Raw genomic sequence first — 12,075 nt, forward strand, 5'->3', positions numbered from 1 at the left:
CTAGATCTGTGATCAATTTCTAAGAGGCAAAATTTAGATTTAAGCTCATTTAGAGAAAGAGAGGAAATTCTATCATTTGAGAAGCTATTTAAGTAATTTTTAAGACGTTCAAGAAGGGTATCATTATCCAAGGCATTAGGAAATGAACGAAGAAGGGTAGCTTCATCAGAAAGACCATAAATGTCTGCAAAAAGGATCATTTAAATAAGATAAAACAACAGGATGAGTGAATAAAGGGAAAAAAGAAAAGTAACATACCGTAAAGCTGATTATTAGCTTGCTGAAGATTAGAAATTTTTCTCTTATACGAAGAAGAATCAATTTCTAATTGTCTATTTTTCTCGCGAAGACCTTTAACTTCAGCTTCTAATTCTTCATTCTTTTTGCGAATTGAAGATTCTTCTTTTCAAGATTTTCACGTCTTCTCTCTAGATCTGAGGCAACAACAAAAGAAGCTTTTCCAGCCTGCGAAAAAATATAAAAAATATTAATATAGAAAGAAATTTTGAGTTATAACAATGAAGAAGTAAAAGGATAAAAGTATACCAGACTATTGAGAGAATGCAAGAAGTCGGGAGTCACTGATCTAGAAACTCCACGAAGAGAGCTATCACCATCCAGTAAAGGGACATCGCAAAGGGTAGCGAGAGCTTTGCAGGTATTTGCGAATTGGCTATCTCCCATTCCTTGTAGAGAATCAGAAAAGAGGCCAGAGAGCTTAGCCATAGAAGATTCAGGTGGAGAATCTTCACTTGCAGCAAGATCATCGTTGTCCTCATCACCCTTGTCACTTTCGTAATTTTCGTGAGGAAGAATATTTGAAGGAGAAGAAGAATGAACTTTCATTTTCTTTGGAGGAGGACCAGTAGATTTTTCCCTGCGAAGAGTACCATTACCTTTATCACCAATCTTCGCAACATCGGCAGATTCTTCTACTTCAACAATAATCTTCACACATAGATAGAAATAAGAAATGAAAGTATGGAAGTAACAGTATACTGTTTAAAATCATAAGAGAAAATTTCTTACCTCATCTGTGTATGAGCGAAGAGCTAACAGAGTATTAGACTTCCCAGTCCTGTTATAACTATCTTTCAATTTTTGAATCTGCGGAATGTCGCAAGAGTTAGCGAACAAAATAATAAAAATCAATAAAGAAATATAAAGTGAGTTAAATGGGAAGAAACATACCTCTTTCTCCTTTTCGGGCCAAGAGAATACCCAAGGTTGATAAGCAGCGAGATTCCAAGAAGAACATTTGACCCAGTAATGTAGGGTCCTTTTAGCATTAAAGGAAAAACACACCATTTATCATCTTTGGATTGGCGAGGAGTTGTGTTTTTACCAGAATGCCAATCAATATCTTGCATGAGAATTTTGGCTTCATCAATGTTATCTTTCCTCTTTAAGCGAATACCACAGCGAGTATTCTCTTTCTTCATGGAGATAAGTTCATAGTTCTCAAAGAAATTCGCTACTGTGTATTTTTCAGCAACTATCTCTAGGTTTGCGAATTTAGGATCCCTGAGTTCTTTGGAGTAAAGAGATCCTCTACCAGCACCACAATTAGCGAACTATAGCATCAGACGGATGCAATCCCCACTCAGTTGGAAGATAGCTCGCGAAAATCCCGAGTGAGCGAGAATTTCATAAAATAAAGGAAGATCTGGGTTATAAAGAGGAATAGGGAGACCTGCGAGAATCTGACCTAGAGAAATTATGATTGATTGATCATCACAATACTGATCAGAGAAAAGTTTGACAGAAAGAATTGATTTGGCATTTTCACTAGGAATGGTGGAGAGTGTGAAACCTTTATCAGCAAGATCTTTTTGGACATCCTGTAAATTCTTTTCATATCTATGACCACTTGGATCCATGTTTGAATATAGAGTATGGGAATGTATGAAAAGTAAGAAGATTGAAGGAGAAAAAAATTACGGCAGCAGAATTTGCAGAAGAATAACAGAGTTGCAGAGATGAGAGAATAAAATTAGAAGATAAAGTAAAAAGAAAAATGGAAAGAAGAGTATATAAAGGATATTTTTTTTACTCGAAGAAATAAACATCATTAAGACGAAGAGACGTGAGCAGTTGAAAAGTAACGGTTACAAAAGACGTATCAAGAAACAAATGGAAGAAAGAATACGTGTGATAAATGCAGAATATGAAAAGATGAACAGCTGCGGCATTTCTCACATCATTCTTTACTTTGCAGAGAAGATATGAGAAGAGGCAAGATGTAGGATCAGAATCTCGCAACGACAATGTTTCAGCGAAATTATCAATGACACAGCACAATAGCGTCGCAGAACAATTTCAGAAATGATAAAATAAATGACGTCAGCAAAGATCAAGAGAAAGATATGATAGTTCTGCGAAAATTAGAGAGTTTGCGAAATTAACATTTGTAAGGTTGCGAGAATGTCGCAAACCATACCCGAAAATAAATGACAGATTAGCTGTCATCCACTATCTATTTCTTTATAAATAGTCGTTCGAGTTGTAAAGAAAAAGAGAGATCTTTTTGAGTAAGAAACAAGTAAATAGGAGAGAGAAAGTTCAGAGCAGAGATCATTCTTGATTTCTTTATCTTTTCTTGTAAGAACATTCAAAGATTAATCAATAAATTTAAGAGTGTAAACCTAAAAATGAGTTGATTAACAATGAAATCATATGAGGGATGTAGTGTAGGGATATAAAAGAAAAATCATGCATTAAAATTAGGTGGGATCAAAGCTTATGCTTTTAGATCTTTTAAAAGCTCCTCTCCCTCATCTTTTAAAAGCTGGGGAATTTTGGAAGTGCTTTGGGTTAAAAGCACTTTAAAAATATTTTTCCAAACACCAATATGAAAAATAATTACTATATATACATTTTAAGAGTGTTTTTGGAAAAATAAAAGCATTACCAAACCCATCTTTTATCCATTATGGGTGCACCTGATACAAACATGGGCTATGGATAGTCTCCAAATGGAGACTAACTCTTTCTATGAAGAAGGATTCGTTCAAATGAACGAGCGAACCCACTATGGACAAAAGTAAAAGAAGCACTACACGGGAGACAGTCTCCCATGTAATAAATTTTTTTGAAAATTTCAAACCAGACAAGGGACTGTCCCCTGTACAGAAAAAATAATAATAAAAACAAATCATCCACACGGGGGACAGTCCCCTGTGTGAAGCTAAAAAACTGCTGAACAGGGACCGTCCCCCATCTAGTGCAACTTTTTTTTTATTATACGGGAGACAATTTCCCATGTAACTTTATTTTTCCAGACGAGAAATAGTCCTCCGTCTAGTGTTACACTACCAACCACTTATTCAATTGGGGATGGAAGTATGATAGAAGCGACTCATAATAGCCTCTAATTAGAGCAAATTGGTAGTTCACTCTTTCGAACGAAAGAGTTCCACTGTCCATAGCCCTTGTTCTAAGCGCATGATCTTACCTTCCTTACATTTTGTAAGAACTAGCAGCCCATTAAGTGAGATATCATGTTTTTGACTTGGGACTTTGGAGAGTTTACACTCTTAACAAAAGAATCTTGATTGTAGGGAAAAAATCAGGGAGCATTATAGGAGGTACGAAAAAGAGGCAGCAAGTGATGGATTACTGCGCCGAGAAAAGTATTACCATATTGAAGTCGTGAAGATAGACCAGATCACTGACGTATTGGTGAAGGACAATATAAATAATTATTATTTTCAAGACACCCGATAGCCATTTTCATTGGAGGGTATAAAAAGGTCGCCCCTAATTCTTTTTAGGTCGCCCAAAATATCATGAAAATGAAGCCTGGTGGGTTTGTTTGCAGAATTTATTGTTTCCAGGAATTTATAATTTCATGGGATTACAGATTCTGGGAATCATGTAAATTTCTTGTGTGTTTGGTAACTCAATATAAATTCCTAAGATTTATAGATTTTTCTTGTATTAAGGTTTTTGTACCGTTTGACATTACCCTCAATTCCTAAAATTGCATATATATATATGGGATTTAGAGTTAAAAAAAAAAAGGGGTCCAGAAATCCCTTGATAAGTTTTCTAGCAAATCTTATGGGGATCGGACTCCATATGAAGGATTTGATGGAAAACTGAATCCCGTAGGAAACGTGATTCCAAAGATTCGGACAACCAAACATACAGAGGGAAACGTAATTCTATCAAATCCCCAGGACCCATGAATTCCACCTTTAAAATTCTACATCCAAACTAACTCACCATAACTTTTTATCAAACTCGATCGACAGTTAAAAAATCCATATTACATCAATCCCATAGGAGATTTTTGCAAGCCGGATGGTAGCAAATTGCATATCATATAGTTCAACCATTTCCGAAAGTCAATTCCAGGCATGTGGATGGATACCTAGAATCATTAGCTTATTGATTTCTTAATCATTTTGCAGCTTCCTCTCACTGTCTTAACCCCATAAGACTTTTGATCAGCTTGTTGTTAAATTTATATTCTTTTGTGTACGTAACAAGTGATTGTTATTAACAACCCTCTGGATTGGGATGATAACATAAAGATATACGACTTTTGGAGATGAACTAATAGTAGAACCTCCGTGACATGTAACTTGAACTTCAAGCTGCCCGTATGATGAGATTATATATCGTGATATCCGCTAAATTTTGATGGAAATGTAGTGCACAATGATGAGAAGAGCAAATGTTGTTCACAATAATGAGAAGAGCATTACAGGAAAAACATAGCTCGGATCCTATCTGGTCTTCATTTTGACAATGGTAACGGAACTTCCGGCCCTCTTCTTAATTATCTTTCTATCTACTGTATATAATATACTAGTAATCACCATCTATTCTCTTGAGTTCATCAATAGAACTAAATAACTTTAAAATATATCAATTTGACATAAACTCAATCATAAGCAACATACTTTCGAAATGGACTACTCTACCATCTTCACATCTTCTATAAAAAAACCCTATAGCCTCAGTATATACATACGCAGTCTATCAAGAACACAACAAAAAGGCATTAAGCATGGTGGGAATTACTAGTCTCAGATCTTTCATTTTGCTCTCCATGTGTTTTAGCTTCATTTTCCTTTCAAATCAAGGTGAGTAAGTATTAACATGTCTACCTATTTATATTATACAGAGATTGGGGTTGTTTTTTGAGTTATAATAACGTCATAAACTCCTAGGACTAATTGGTTATGGTGTTGTATGCAGCAGGTCCGATAACGTTTGTAAGCTCCTGCGATGAACCAGAAGCAGCGCCCGCCCTCAGTCCAGGAGGAGTCACCCAGCCAAATGAACCAGAAGCAGGGCCAGCCCCTAATCCAGAAGCATGTGACAATCCAGAAGGATGTAACGAACCAGAAACAGGGCCGCCGCCCCCACCTCCGCCATGTGAATGGGATGAGACATGTGGAGATCCATGGCCGGAGGTGAGACTAGAAGGAGATGGATGTGACCTCATTGTGGAAAGCGGTGTCTGTGACAATTGGGGATGTGGAATATTTTACATGCGAAGATAACTGCCCAGTTTATGGGACTCGTGAGCAGGGTTGTGTCTGGGATGAGTGGCTTAAGAAGCCTCGCTGCATCTGTCGCTGATCACGTTAACTTCCGACTCTACCACCGTTACTTGTCAATGACTGATAGAATCTGTGTACTGTTATTAATTTTAAATTCTCCTGAGAATAAATTCATCCCGATCATAAATAAATTGAAAAAACAAATGGTAGTAAAACTTGCTTGATGTCGCTAGTTCCATTTGACCACTGTCTGCAATACTCATAAATCCTCTGGCTGTTCTGACGGCAACAAATTCCTGAGTGGTGTTTCGATTAAAATTTAACAGAAACGCTAGCAAACAGCGGCCAAAGTTCCTACTATTGAACTCTCAAATGCTAGCAAGAAAGAGGAATAAAATTACAGTCAATGGATAGAAGATAGGGAGACGTATATAAGTAGTAAGTAGAAGGCAATATAAATTTGTTACATGGTTTCTATATTGTAGAAGATCAAAATTTACAGTATAGGAAGAAGTTCCAAGGAAACCCGAAATGTATATTTCCTTCTGTTTCATTCTTTCTGTTTTTTTCTTATTTACTTATTCTGTAGAGTGGTATTTATACTTACTGTATTCAACTTAAGCCCTGCCTTACACTTTATAACTACTTCGGGCTTCGAAACCCTACACTGTAAACTTGTCGACATGGTTGTTTTTCTGCACGTGATGGGTTCTTAACCAGACCCACCATGGGGAGAAAGTGATTTGTTTCGGAAGGAAAAGATTAAGAGTTTCATGCTCTAATCAACAGCTCATAAACGTTACTATTATTATCTCCCCCAACACGTTTAAGCATTTCAAAGCTTCGTCTACTTCCTAAGAAATCAATACGTTTGAATTGCACAATACCGTTCTTGAAAGATTCTTGGCTGGCATAAATTGATCGGAGCTTGTCTGCGTGTCTAGAATCAGTGTGAATAGCAGCATTTACTTCATTCTGTGACAAATTTTCCTGCAAATGACGAAATCTCTCATATTGGACATAAAGTAAAGGATGCATATAGAGAAATAAAACTTTTGCTTCTTGGAATGGGTGAAGGTGGAGTGGAGAACTAAGAAAATTGTTCATGAATGTACCTGATAAAATGCATAAACATGATCCAACACTTGCAAACACGCAAAACCTTTATCGCTGAAAAATGTTCTAGAAGAAGGCCCCATCTCCCCAAACCGATCAATTGGGAACAATATGGTAAGAAAATGACTCTTGAATACCAACTCTGATTTCTCACTGCGAACTCGCATGTACAAGAAACGAATACATTCAGGAAATCAGAGGAGAACACCAAAACAACATAAATAGCAGTTCTATAATATAACGAATTGCCAAAGATGGTACCTTTCTCTTAGAGGACGAGAAAAATGCTCAAATGTAGTTTCTGATTCCTTTCCGTCTGCTCTTGCATCAAAGAACATGGATGTGTGTTGTTCATTAGAATCCTCTGTTCCAGAAGAGTCCGTGTAGATACAAGCAGATGAAGTTGGCTCTGATATAGACCAGCAGATTGAATCTAAAAGGCTGCTAGGTGTAATTGGACGAATCGGAGTTTGACAAGTCTGCATCTACGAAAAGAAGAAGAAAAATTGAGAGGGCCAGGAAGAAAAGTAAACGTCGCCTAAAAGACAAAAGACAAGCATATCTCTAACACCCCGTCATTCAATATTAACAGCCCACCACTCAAGTAAAAGTATCACTGACTTTTACAGTTACCTGCATGCGGCGACCTCGGCGATTTCTAACTCCAGTTTTGGCCAAACTAACCAGCTGTTGCCTCTCTACTGGGCTCTCTGTGCTTTTTCTACCTGCTTGACGCTCTCTGGAATTGGGATCACGTTGGATACCATCAACCCCATCAGTATCCTGAAACATTGAGGTTATTAAAATTTAATGTAAGAACCATCGTCTTCAAAGCACAAAAGTTACACTCCGTATTTCCAAGTCTAGCTGTTTTACGAGTATAAGCACTATATAATTTACGAAAATCCAGATATGATTGTCAAAAGTTATCTCTCTTCCTGAAAAGCATATTCTAAATTACTCAAATAATATGGACAACAAATACCTGCCCAGAAATGCCATTTTGAAAATCTTCTAGCAACACTGTCACTTGCTTAGCTAGGTCAGTGGACAATTGAACGAGTCTCTGCGATGATTTTTCCTTTGCTGTTTTGAGGATCCACAGAGGCTGAAACATTTCGAGATTAGTCCGCAGCCAAATAAAATTAAAGTAACTTCTTTCTAAGTAGGAAACAACTTACAGTGACTAAATTATTCGTATGGCCCAAGTATTTCTGGACTGAAGGTCCTTCACATACTATATGTGTTGCTCCGCATCCAACAAACCAGTGATCTACAAACTTAGCACCTTCCCTAGTTGCTGCATCAATGACCTACGAAAACATATCCAATTATCTTCAGTGAATATTTTTTCCATTGTAAAAGAATCTCCAAAGAGGTGAAAGTAGGAAAATAAATACGATACCAAGAGAATACAACTCTCGAGTGAAAACTTCAAATTTCAACTCGGAAAATTGCTTAATGCAATTGGTTTCTCCACTGTACCTTACGTTTCAGCTCAGCCGAAAGTTCTGAATCAAGATACATGAACTGGCCAGCAAATACTGATTCTTTACTCCTAAAAGCTTCTTTTCCAGCCCCCTGTAACTGGGATTGCTCACTTAATCTGGATTGTTTTGTAACTTCATGCACCCCAACAGGGAGACAGGATTTCTCACTGCCATTGGATCCAACTACTCTATTGAAGTCTAATTGCGCAACATTTTCGATCACATTTTTAACAGCATAAAGTGATTCACTCAACCTAGCTGCAAGAAGCACACTCTTTCATTGTTAAAGGGACATCAATGCCGCATGTATCCTCTTCCACAAAGCTAGACAGGAATTATTGATGTGAAATGAAAATAGGTAGACATTAATAACATTGCACTCACCATTCCTTCTAACACTGTCTACAAACCATCCCAAGGTAACAACTAATAGGCCATTTCTCAATCCATGCTTCAAAGCATGCTCATATTTGTACGAGTATCCACCAAAGCTGTAAGACGGGTTAAGGAAAATACAGAACGAACAAAGTTTTTTCACATGTCATAGATTAAAAGTACTTGAACCAAGATTAAAGAATAGGAAAAGACATTGACATCGTTTATAAGTTTGTAACCTAGAAAGCACGTATACGTTAGTCTCCAAAATATTTCAGGCAAAAGGATATCTGAACAACCAGATGAGTGCACTGTGGATGCAGATTAGGACTGTATTGACCCCCCAACTTTTCCGTTGCATTCATAACTTGCTTTCTCGCTTCTGCCATGTTATAAACCATAAACATGAATAAGACCAACTTTAACAACTCAAACAAAAGAGAGAATAAATTACCAAATAGAAGTTACACAATTAAAGAGAAACAGCAACTAGGCCTCGGATGCAAGAAATGTAGAACATAGCACAAATCAATTAGACGACATGAGAATTGTACGGTACGGAGCAATAAAACATCCAATTTTTGTGCACCGACTTCTTCAGATTATGCTTATTACATACAGTAGCAATGGAACAGTAGTTCCAAATGGACTTGGAAATCGGACCAACTTTAACAACTTGAACAAGAGAGAAATTAAATTCTTAAGTAGAATACAGAATGAAAGAGAAACAGCAACTAGGCATCTGATGCAAGCAATGTAGAACATAGCACAAATCAACTAGACGACATGTGAATCTTACGATATGGAGCAATAGAACAGTAGTTCTAAATGGACTTGGATCAAACAACACTGAAGTAGAAATAAGGTTGAAGCCGCAGTATATCAGCATGTATCATATAGGACCAGTTAGCAGTGCACTCTACAAACAAGATTCATTCAATTCATTCCATTTCTGTCTATTAAGTGTTTTGTGTTCATATCCTTCCCTAGAACTCTTAAACAATCTAATACGAAAAAACGGAAATTAACTATACGATGAAGACCATATCAAGACATTATAATTGAAAACTGGTGACTAAACTAACAATTCATACCTTTGGATAGTCCAGTAACACAAATGACCAAACCAGTGAATGGACCACCAACCCCACCACCACCACCACATTCAGAAGCAGCCGATGAAGGCACAGAAGACATGGATTCAATCAATTTCAAGTTCCTCAATGCATTCAATGAAGATGAAAAATCAACAATCAATTTAGAACACCCTTTACTACTAACAACCTCCACAACTCTCCCACCACTACCCATGACTACAACTTCTCAAAATTCAACACAAAATTTTCATTAAATTGAACAAATATCTTCTTTTGAGATCTCATTACACTCAAAATCATTCCAGACACTGTAAAAAGTAAAAGAAACAAGGCGGGAGAAATTCAAAGGACAAGAAAAATTAGTAAAAATTTGTACAAGTGGAAACTTTATTGGAACTGATATGATATTCTTCTTGTCCCTTCAGAACCCAGGATTTTTTCAAGCTTTTTTGACCTAAAAATTAAAGGAAGAAATCAAACTCTTATATCAAAAGGGGGTTTAAGAAGAAGAAGAATGTGAGAAAAGTTTTTTCCTTTATCGATAAAAACACAAACTTTACTAACAAAAAGAAGAAGAAAACAAAGACCCAATTTGATAAAAATGGAGATTTTCAATTCTGAGAAAAAACTTCCGAAAATAGAAATTTCAGGAACTAGTGGATACAAAATTGAAGCAACTCAGTCAAAATTTACTGAAAGTGTATAGAAAATATTGAATTTTGAGATTGAGATTTGAAAATGAAGAAATTGTTACAGAGAACAAGTGAAAAGTTTCTGGAAATTTCTGATTTGAGAACTAAACAGAGAACGGGATTTTCATGATGGAAAGAAGGAAGAAAAGTAGAAGGCACGAGAAATTTTAAAAACCGGAATATATTTACTAAATGAGATACTTACTTACTATACGATGAAGACCATATCAAGACATTATAATTGAAAACTGGTGACTAAACTAACAATTCATACCTTTGGATAGTCCAGTAACACAAATGACCAAACCAGTGAATGGACCACCAACCCCACCACCACCACCACATTCAGAAGCAGCCGATGAAGGCACAGAAGACATGGATTCAATCAATTTCAAGTTCCTCAATGCATTCAATGAAGATGAAAAATCAACAATCAATTTAGAACACCCTTTACTACTAACAACCTCCACAACTCTCCCACCACTACCCATGACTACAACTTCTCAAAATTCAACACAAAATTTTCATTAAATTGAACAAATATCTTCTTTTGAGATCTCATTACACTCAAAATCATTCCAGACACTGTAAAAAGTAAAAGAAACAAGGCGGGAGAAATTCAAAGGACAAGAAAAATTAGTAAAAATTTGTACAAGTGGAAACTTTATTGGAACTGATATGATATTCTTCTTGTCCCTTCAGAACCCAGGATTTTTTCAAGCTTTTTTGACCTAAAAATTAAAGGAAGAAATCAAACTCTTATATCAAAAGGGGGTTTAAGAAGAAGAAGAATGTGAGAAAAGTTTTTTCCTTTATCGATAAAAACACAAACTTTACTAACAAAAAGAAGAAGAAAACAAAGACCCAATTTGATAAAAATGGAGATTTTCAATTCTGAGAAAAAACTTCCGAAAATAGAAATTTCAGGAACTAGTGGATACAAAATTGAAGCAACTCAGTCAAAATTTACTGAAAGTGTATAGAAAATATTGAATTTTGAGATTGAGATTTGAAAATGAAGAAATTGTTACAGAGAACAAGTGAAAAGTTTCTGGAAATTTCTGATTTGAGAACTAAACAGAGAACGGGATTTTCATGATGGAAAGAAGGAAGAAAAGTAGAAGGCACGAGAAATTTTAAAAACCGGAATATATTTACTAAATGAGATACTTACTTTACATACTATTACGAATTTGCCATAATGGGATTTTTGGTTTTTGTATGGAAATGGCAATTTTACCCTTTTGTGGAGATTTATTTATTTATTTTTTTTATTTATTTACGAGGGATCATGTGCATAGTATTGTTAAATACAGGTGCATGGCTCTAATTTCCGGTGAAGTAGCCAGATTGCTCTACCCAATGTCATCCTAGTGCATGGGATGGGACCTAAAAACTCTTCTGCTATCCGGTGGAAAATTTGGTGAGCAGAAGCTATTCTCTGGAAAGATATAGATCACTCGGTACATTAATATGAGGATTCATTATTGAAACATTTCATTGTAGATATGGTGCCGGAAACCGCCGGGTTGTTATTTTTCCGAAGAAAAGACTAACCTTATTACATAAAATGAGAAAATTGATTTAGGAAATCGGGAACCTTGTAGAAGTTTTTGAAGATTATAAAACAATCATACAAGTCGTAGAGTCTCTAACAATTCTTGCCTATTAATCTATTTTTCAAAGTTAAAAACTGTTTTAGAAAACCTTTTCTTCTCTCACAAAGGAGAAGACCAAACATCAGAGGCCAAAATAAAATTGATGTTAAAAAGAAATACAGTATGAATCA

General features: G+C 36.0%; 2 protein-coding genes across 4 annotated transcripts; one reads left to right on the forward strand and one right to left on the reverse strand.

Annotated features, from left to right (window-relative positions):
* The first annotated feature begins 4,855 nt into the window (after nucleotides 1-4,855).
* On the forward strand, nucleotides 4,856-5,516 carry LOC113343167. The gene is made up of 2 exons (XM_026587451.1): nucleotides 4,856-5,093; nucleotides 5,209-5,516. Exons 1-2 carry the CDS (start codon nucleotides 5,018-5,020, stop codon nucleotides 5,514-5,516), a joined length of 384 nt encoding a protein of 127 aa, XP_026443236.1. The 5' UTR covers nucleotides 4,856-5,017.
* A 389-nt stretch (nucleotides 5,517-5,905) lies between these two features.
* Nucleotides 5,906-11,407, reverse strand: LOC113343168. 3 transcript variants are annotated; one of them, XM_026587453.1, is made up of 10 exons: nucleotides 10,561-11,407; nucleotides 8,788-8,879; nucleotides 8,507-8,615; nucleotides 8,118-8,380; nucleotides 7,814-7,945; nucleotides 7,618-7,740; nucleotides 7,266-7,415; nucleotides 6,894-7,117; nucleotides 6,632-6,785; nucleotides 5,906-6,506 (listed from the first exon to the last, which is right to left on the reverse strand). In XM_026587453.1, exons 1-10 carry the CDS (start codon nucleotides 10,775-10,777, stop codon nucleotides 6,288-6,290), a joined length of 1,683 nt encoding a protein of 560 aa, XP_026443238.1. In that variant the 5' UTR covers nucleotides 10,778-11,407; the 3' UTR covers nucleotides 5,906-6,287. The 3 variants fall into 3 exon arrangements, with proteins under 3 accessions (XP_026443238.1, XP_026443239.1, XP_026443237.1); XM_026587454.1 differs by lacking the exon at nucleotides 10,561-11,407 and adding an exon at nucleotides 9,592-10,439 and having other exon boundaries at nucleotides 6,894-7,111; XM_026587452.1 differs by lacking the exon at nucleotides 10,561-11,407 and adding an exon at nucleotides 9,592-10,438.
* Between the last annotated feature and the right edge of the window lie 668 nt (nucleotides 11,408-12,075).

The sequence above is a fragment of the Papaver somniferum genome, unplaced genomic scaffold (assembly GCF_003573695.1).
Source record: "Papaver somniferum cultivar HN1 unplaced genomic scaffold, ASM357369v1 unplaced-scaffold_5527, whole genome shotgun sequence".
In the NCBI taxonomy this organism is placed as follows: domain Eukaryota; kingdom Viridiplantae; phylum Streptophyta; class Magnoliopsida; order Ranunculales; family Papaveraceae; genus Papaver; species Papaver somniferum.

What these genes read in the sequence shown, in the direction of transcription:
- LOC113343167 (XM_026587451.1), top strand. Translation starts at nt 5,018, where the DNA reads ATGGTGGGAATTACTAGTCTCAGATCTTTCATTTTGCTCTCCATGTGT. An exon ending in CATTTTCCTTTCAAATCAAG is followed by an intron (nt 5,094 to 5,208) that starts GTGAGTAAGTAT and finishes TGTTGTATGCAG; the next exon opens with CAGGTCCGATAACGTTTGTA.
- LOC113343168 (XM_026587453.1), bottom strand. Translation starts at nt 10,777, where the DNA reads ATGGGTAGTGGTGGGAGAGTTGTGGAGGTTGTTAGTAGTAAAGGGTGT. An exon ending in TGTTACTGGACTATCCAAAG is followed by an intron (nt 8,880 to 10,560) that starts GTATGAATTGTT and finishes ATAACATGGCAG; the next exon opens with AAGCGAGAAAGCAAGTTATG. An exon ending in TCTCGTCCTCTAAGAGAAAG is followed by an intron (nt 6,786 to 6,893) that starts GTACCATCTTTG and finishes GCGAGTTCGCAG; the next exon opens with TGAGAAATCAGAGTTGGTAT.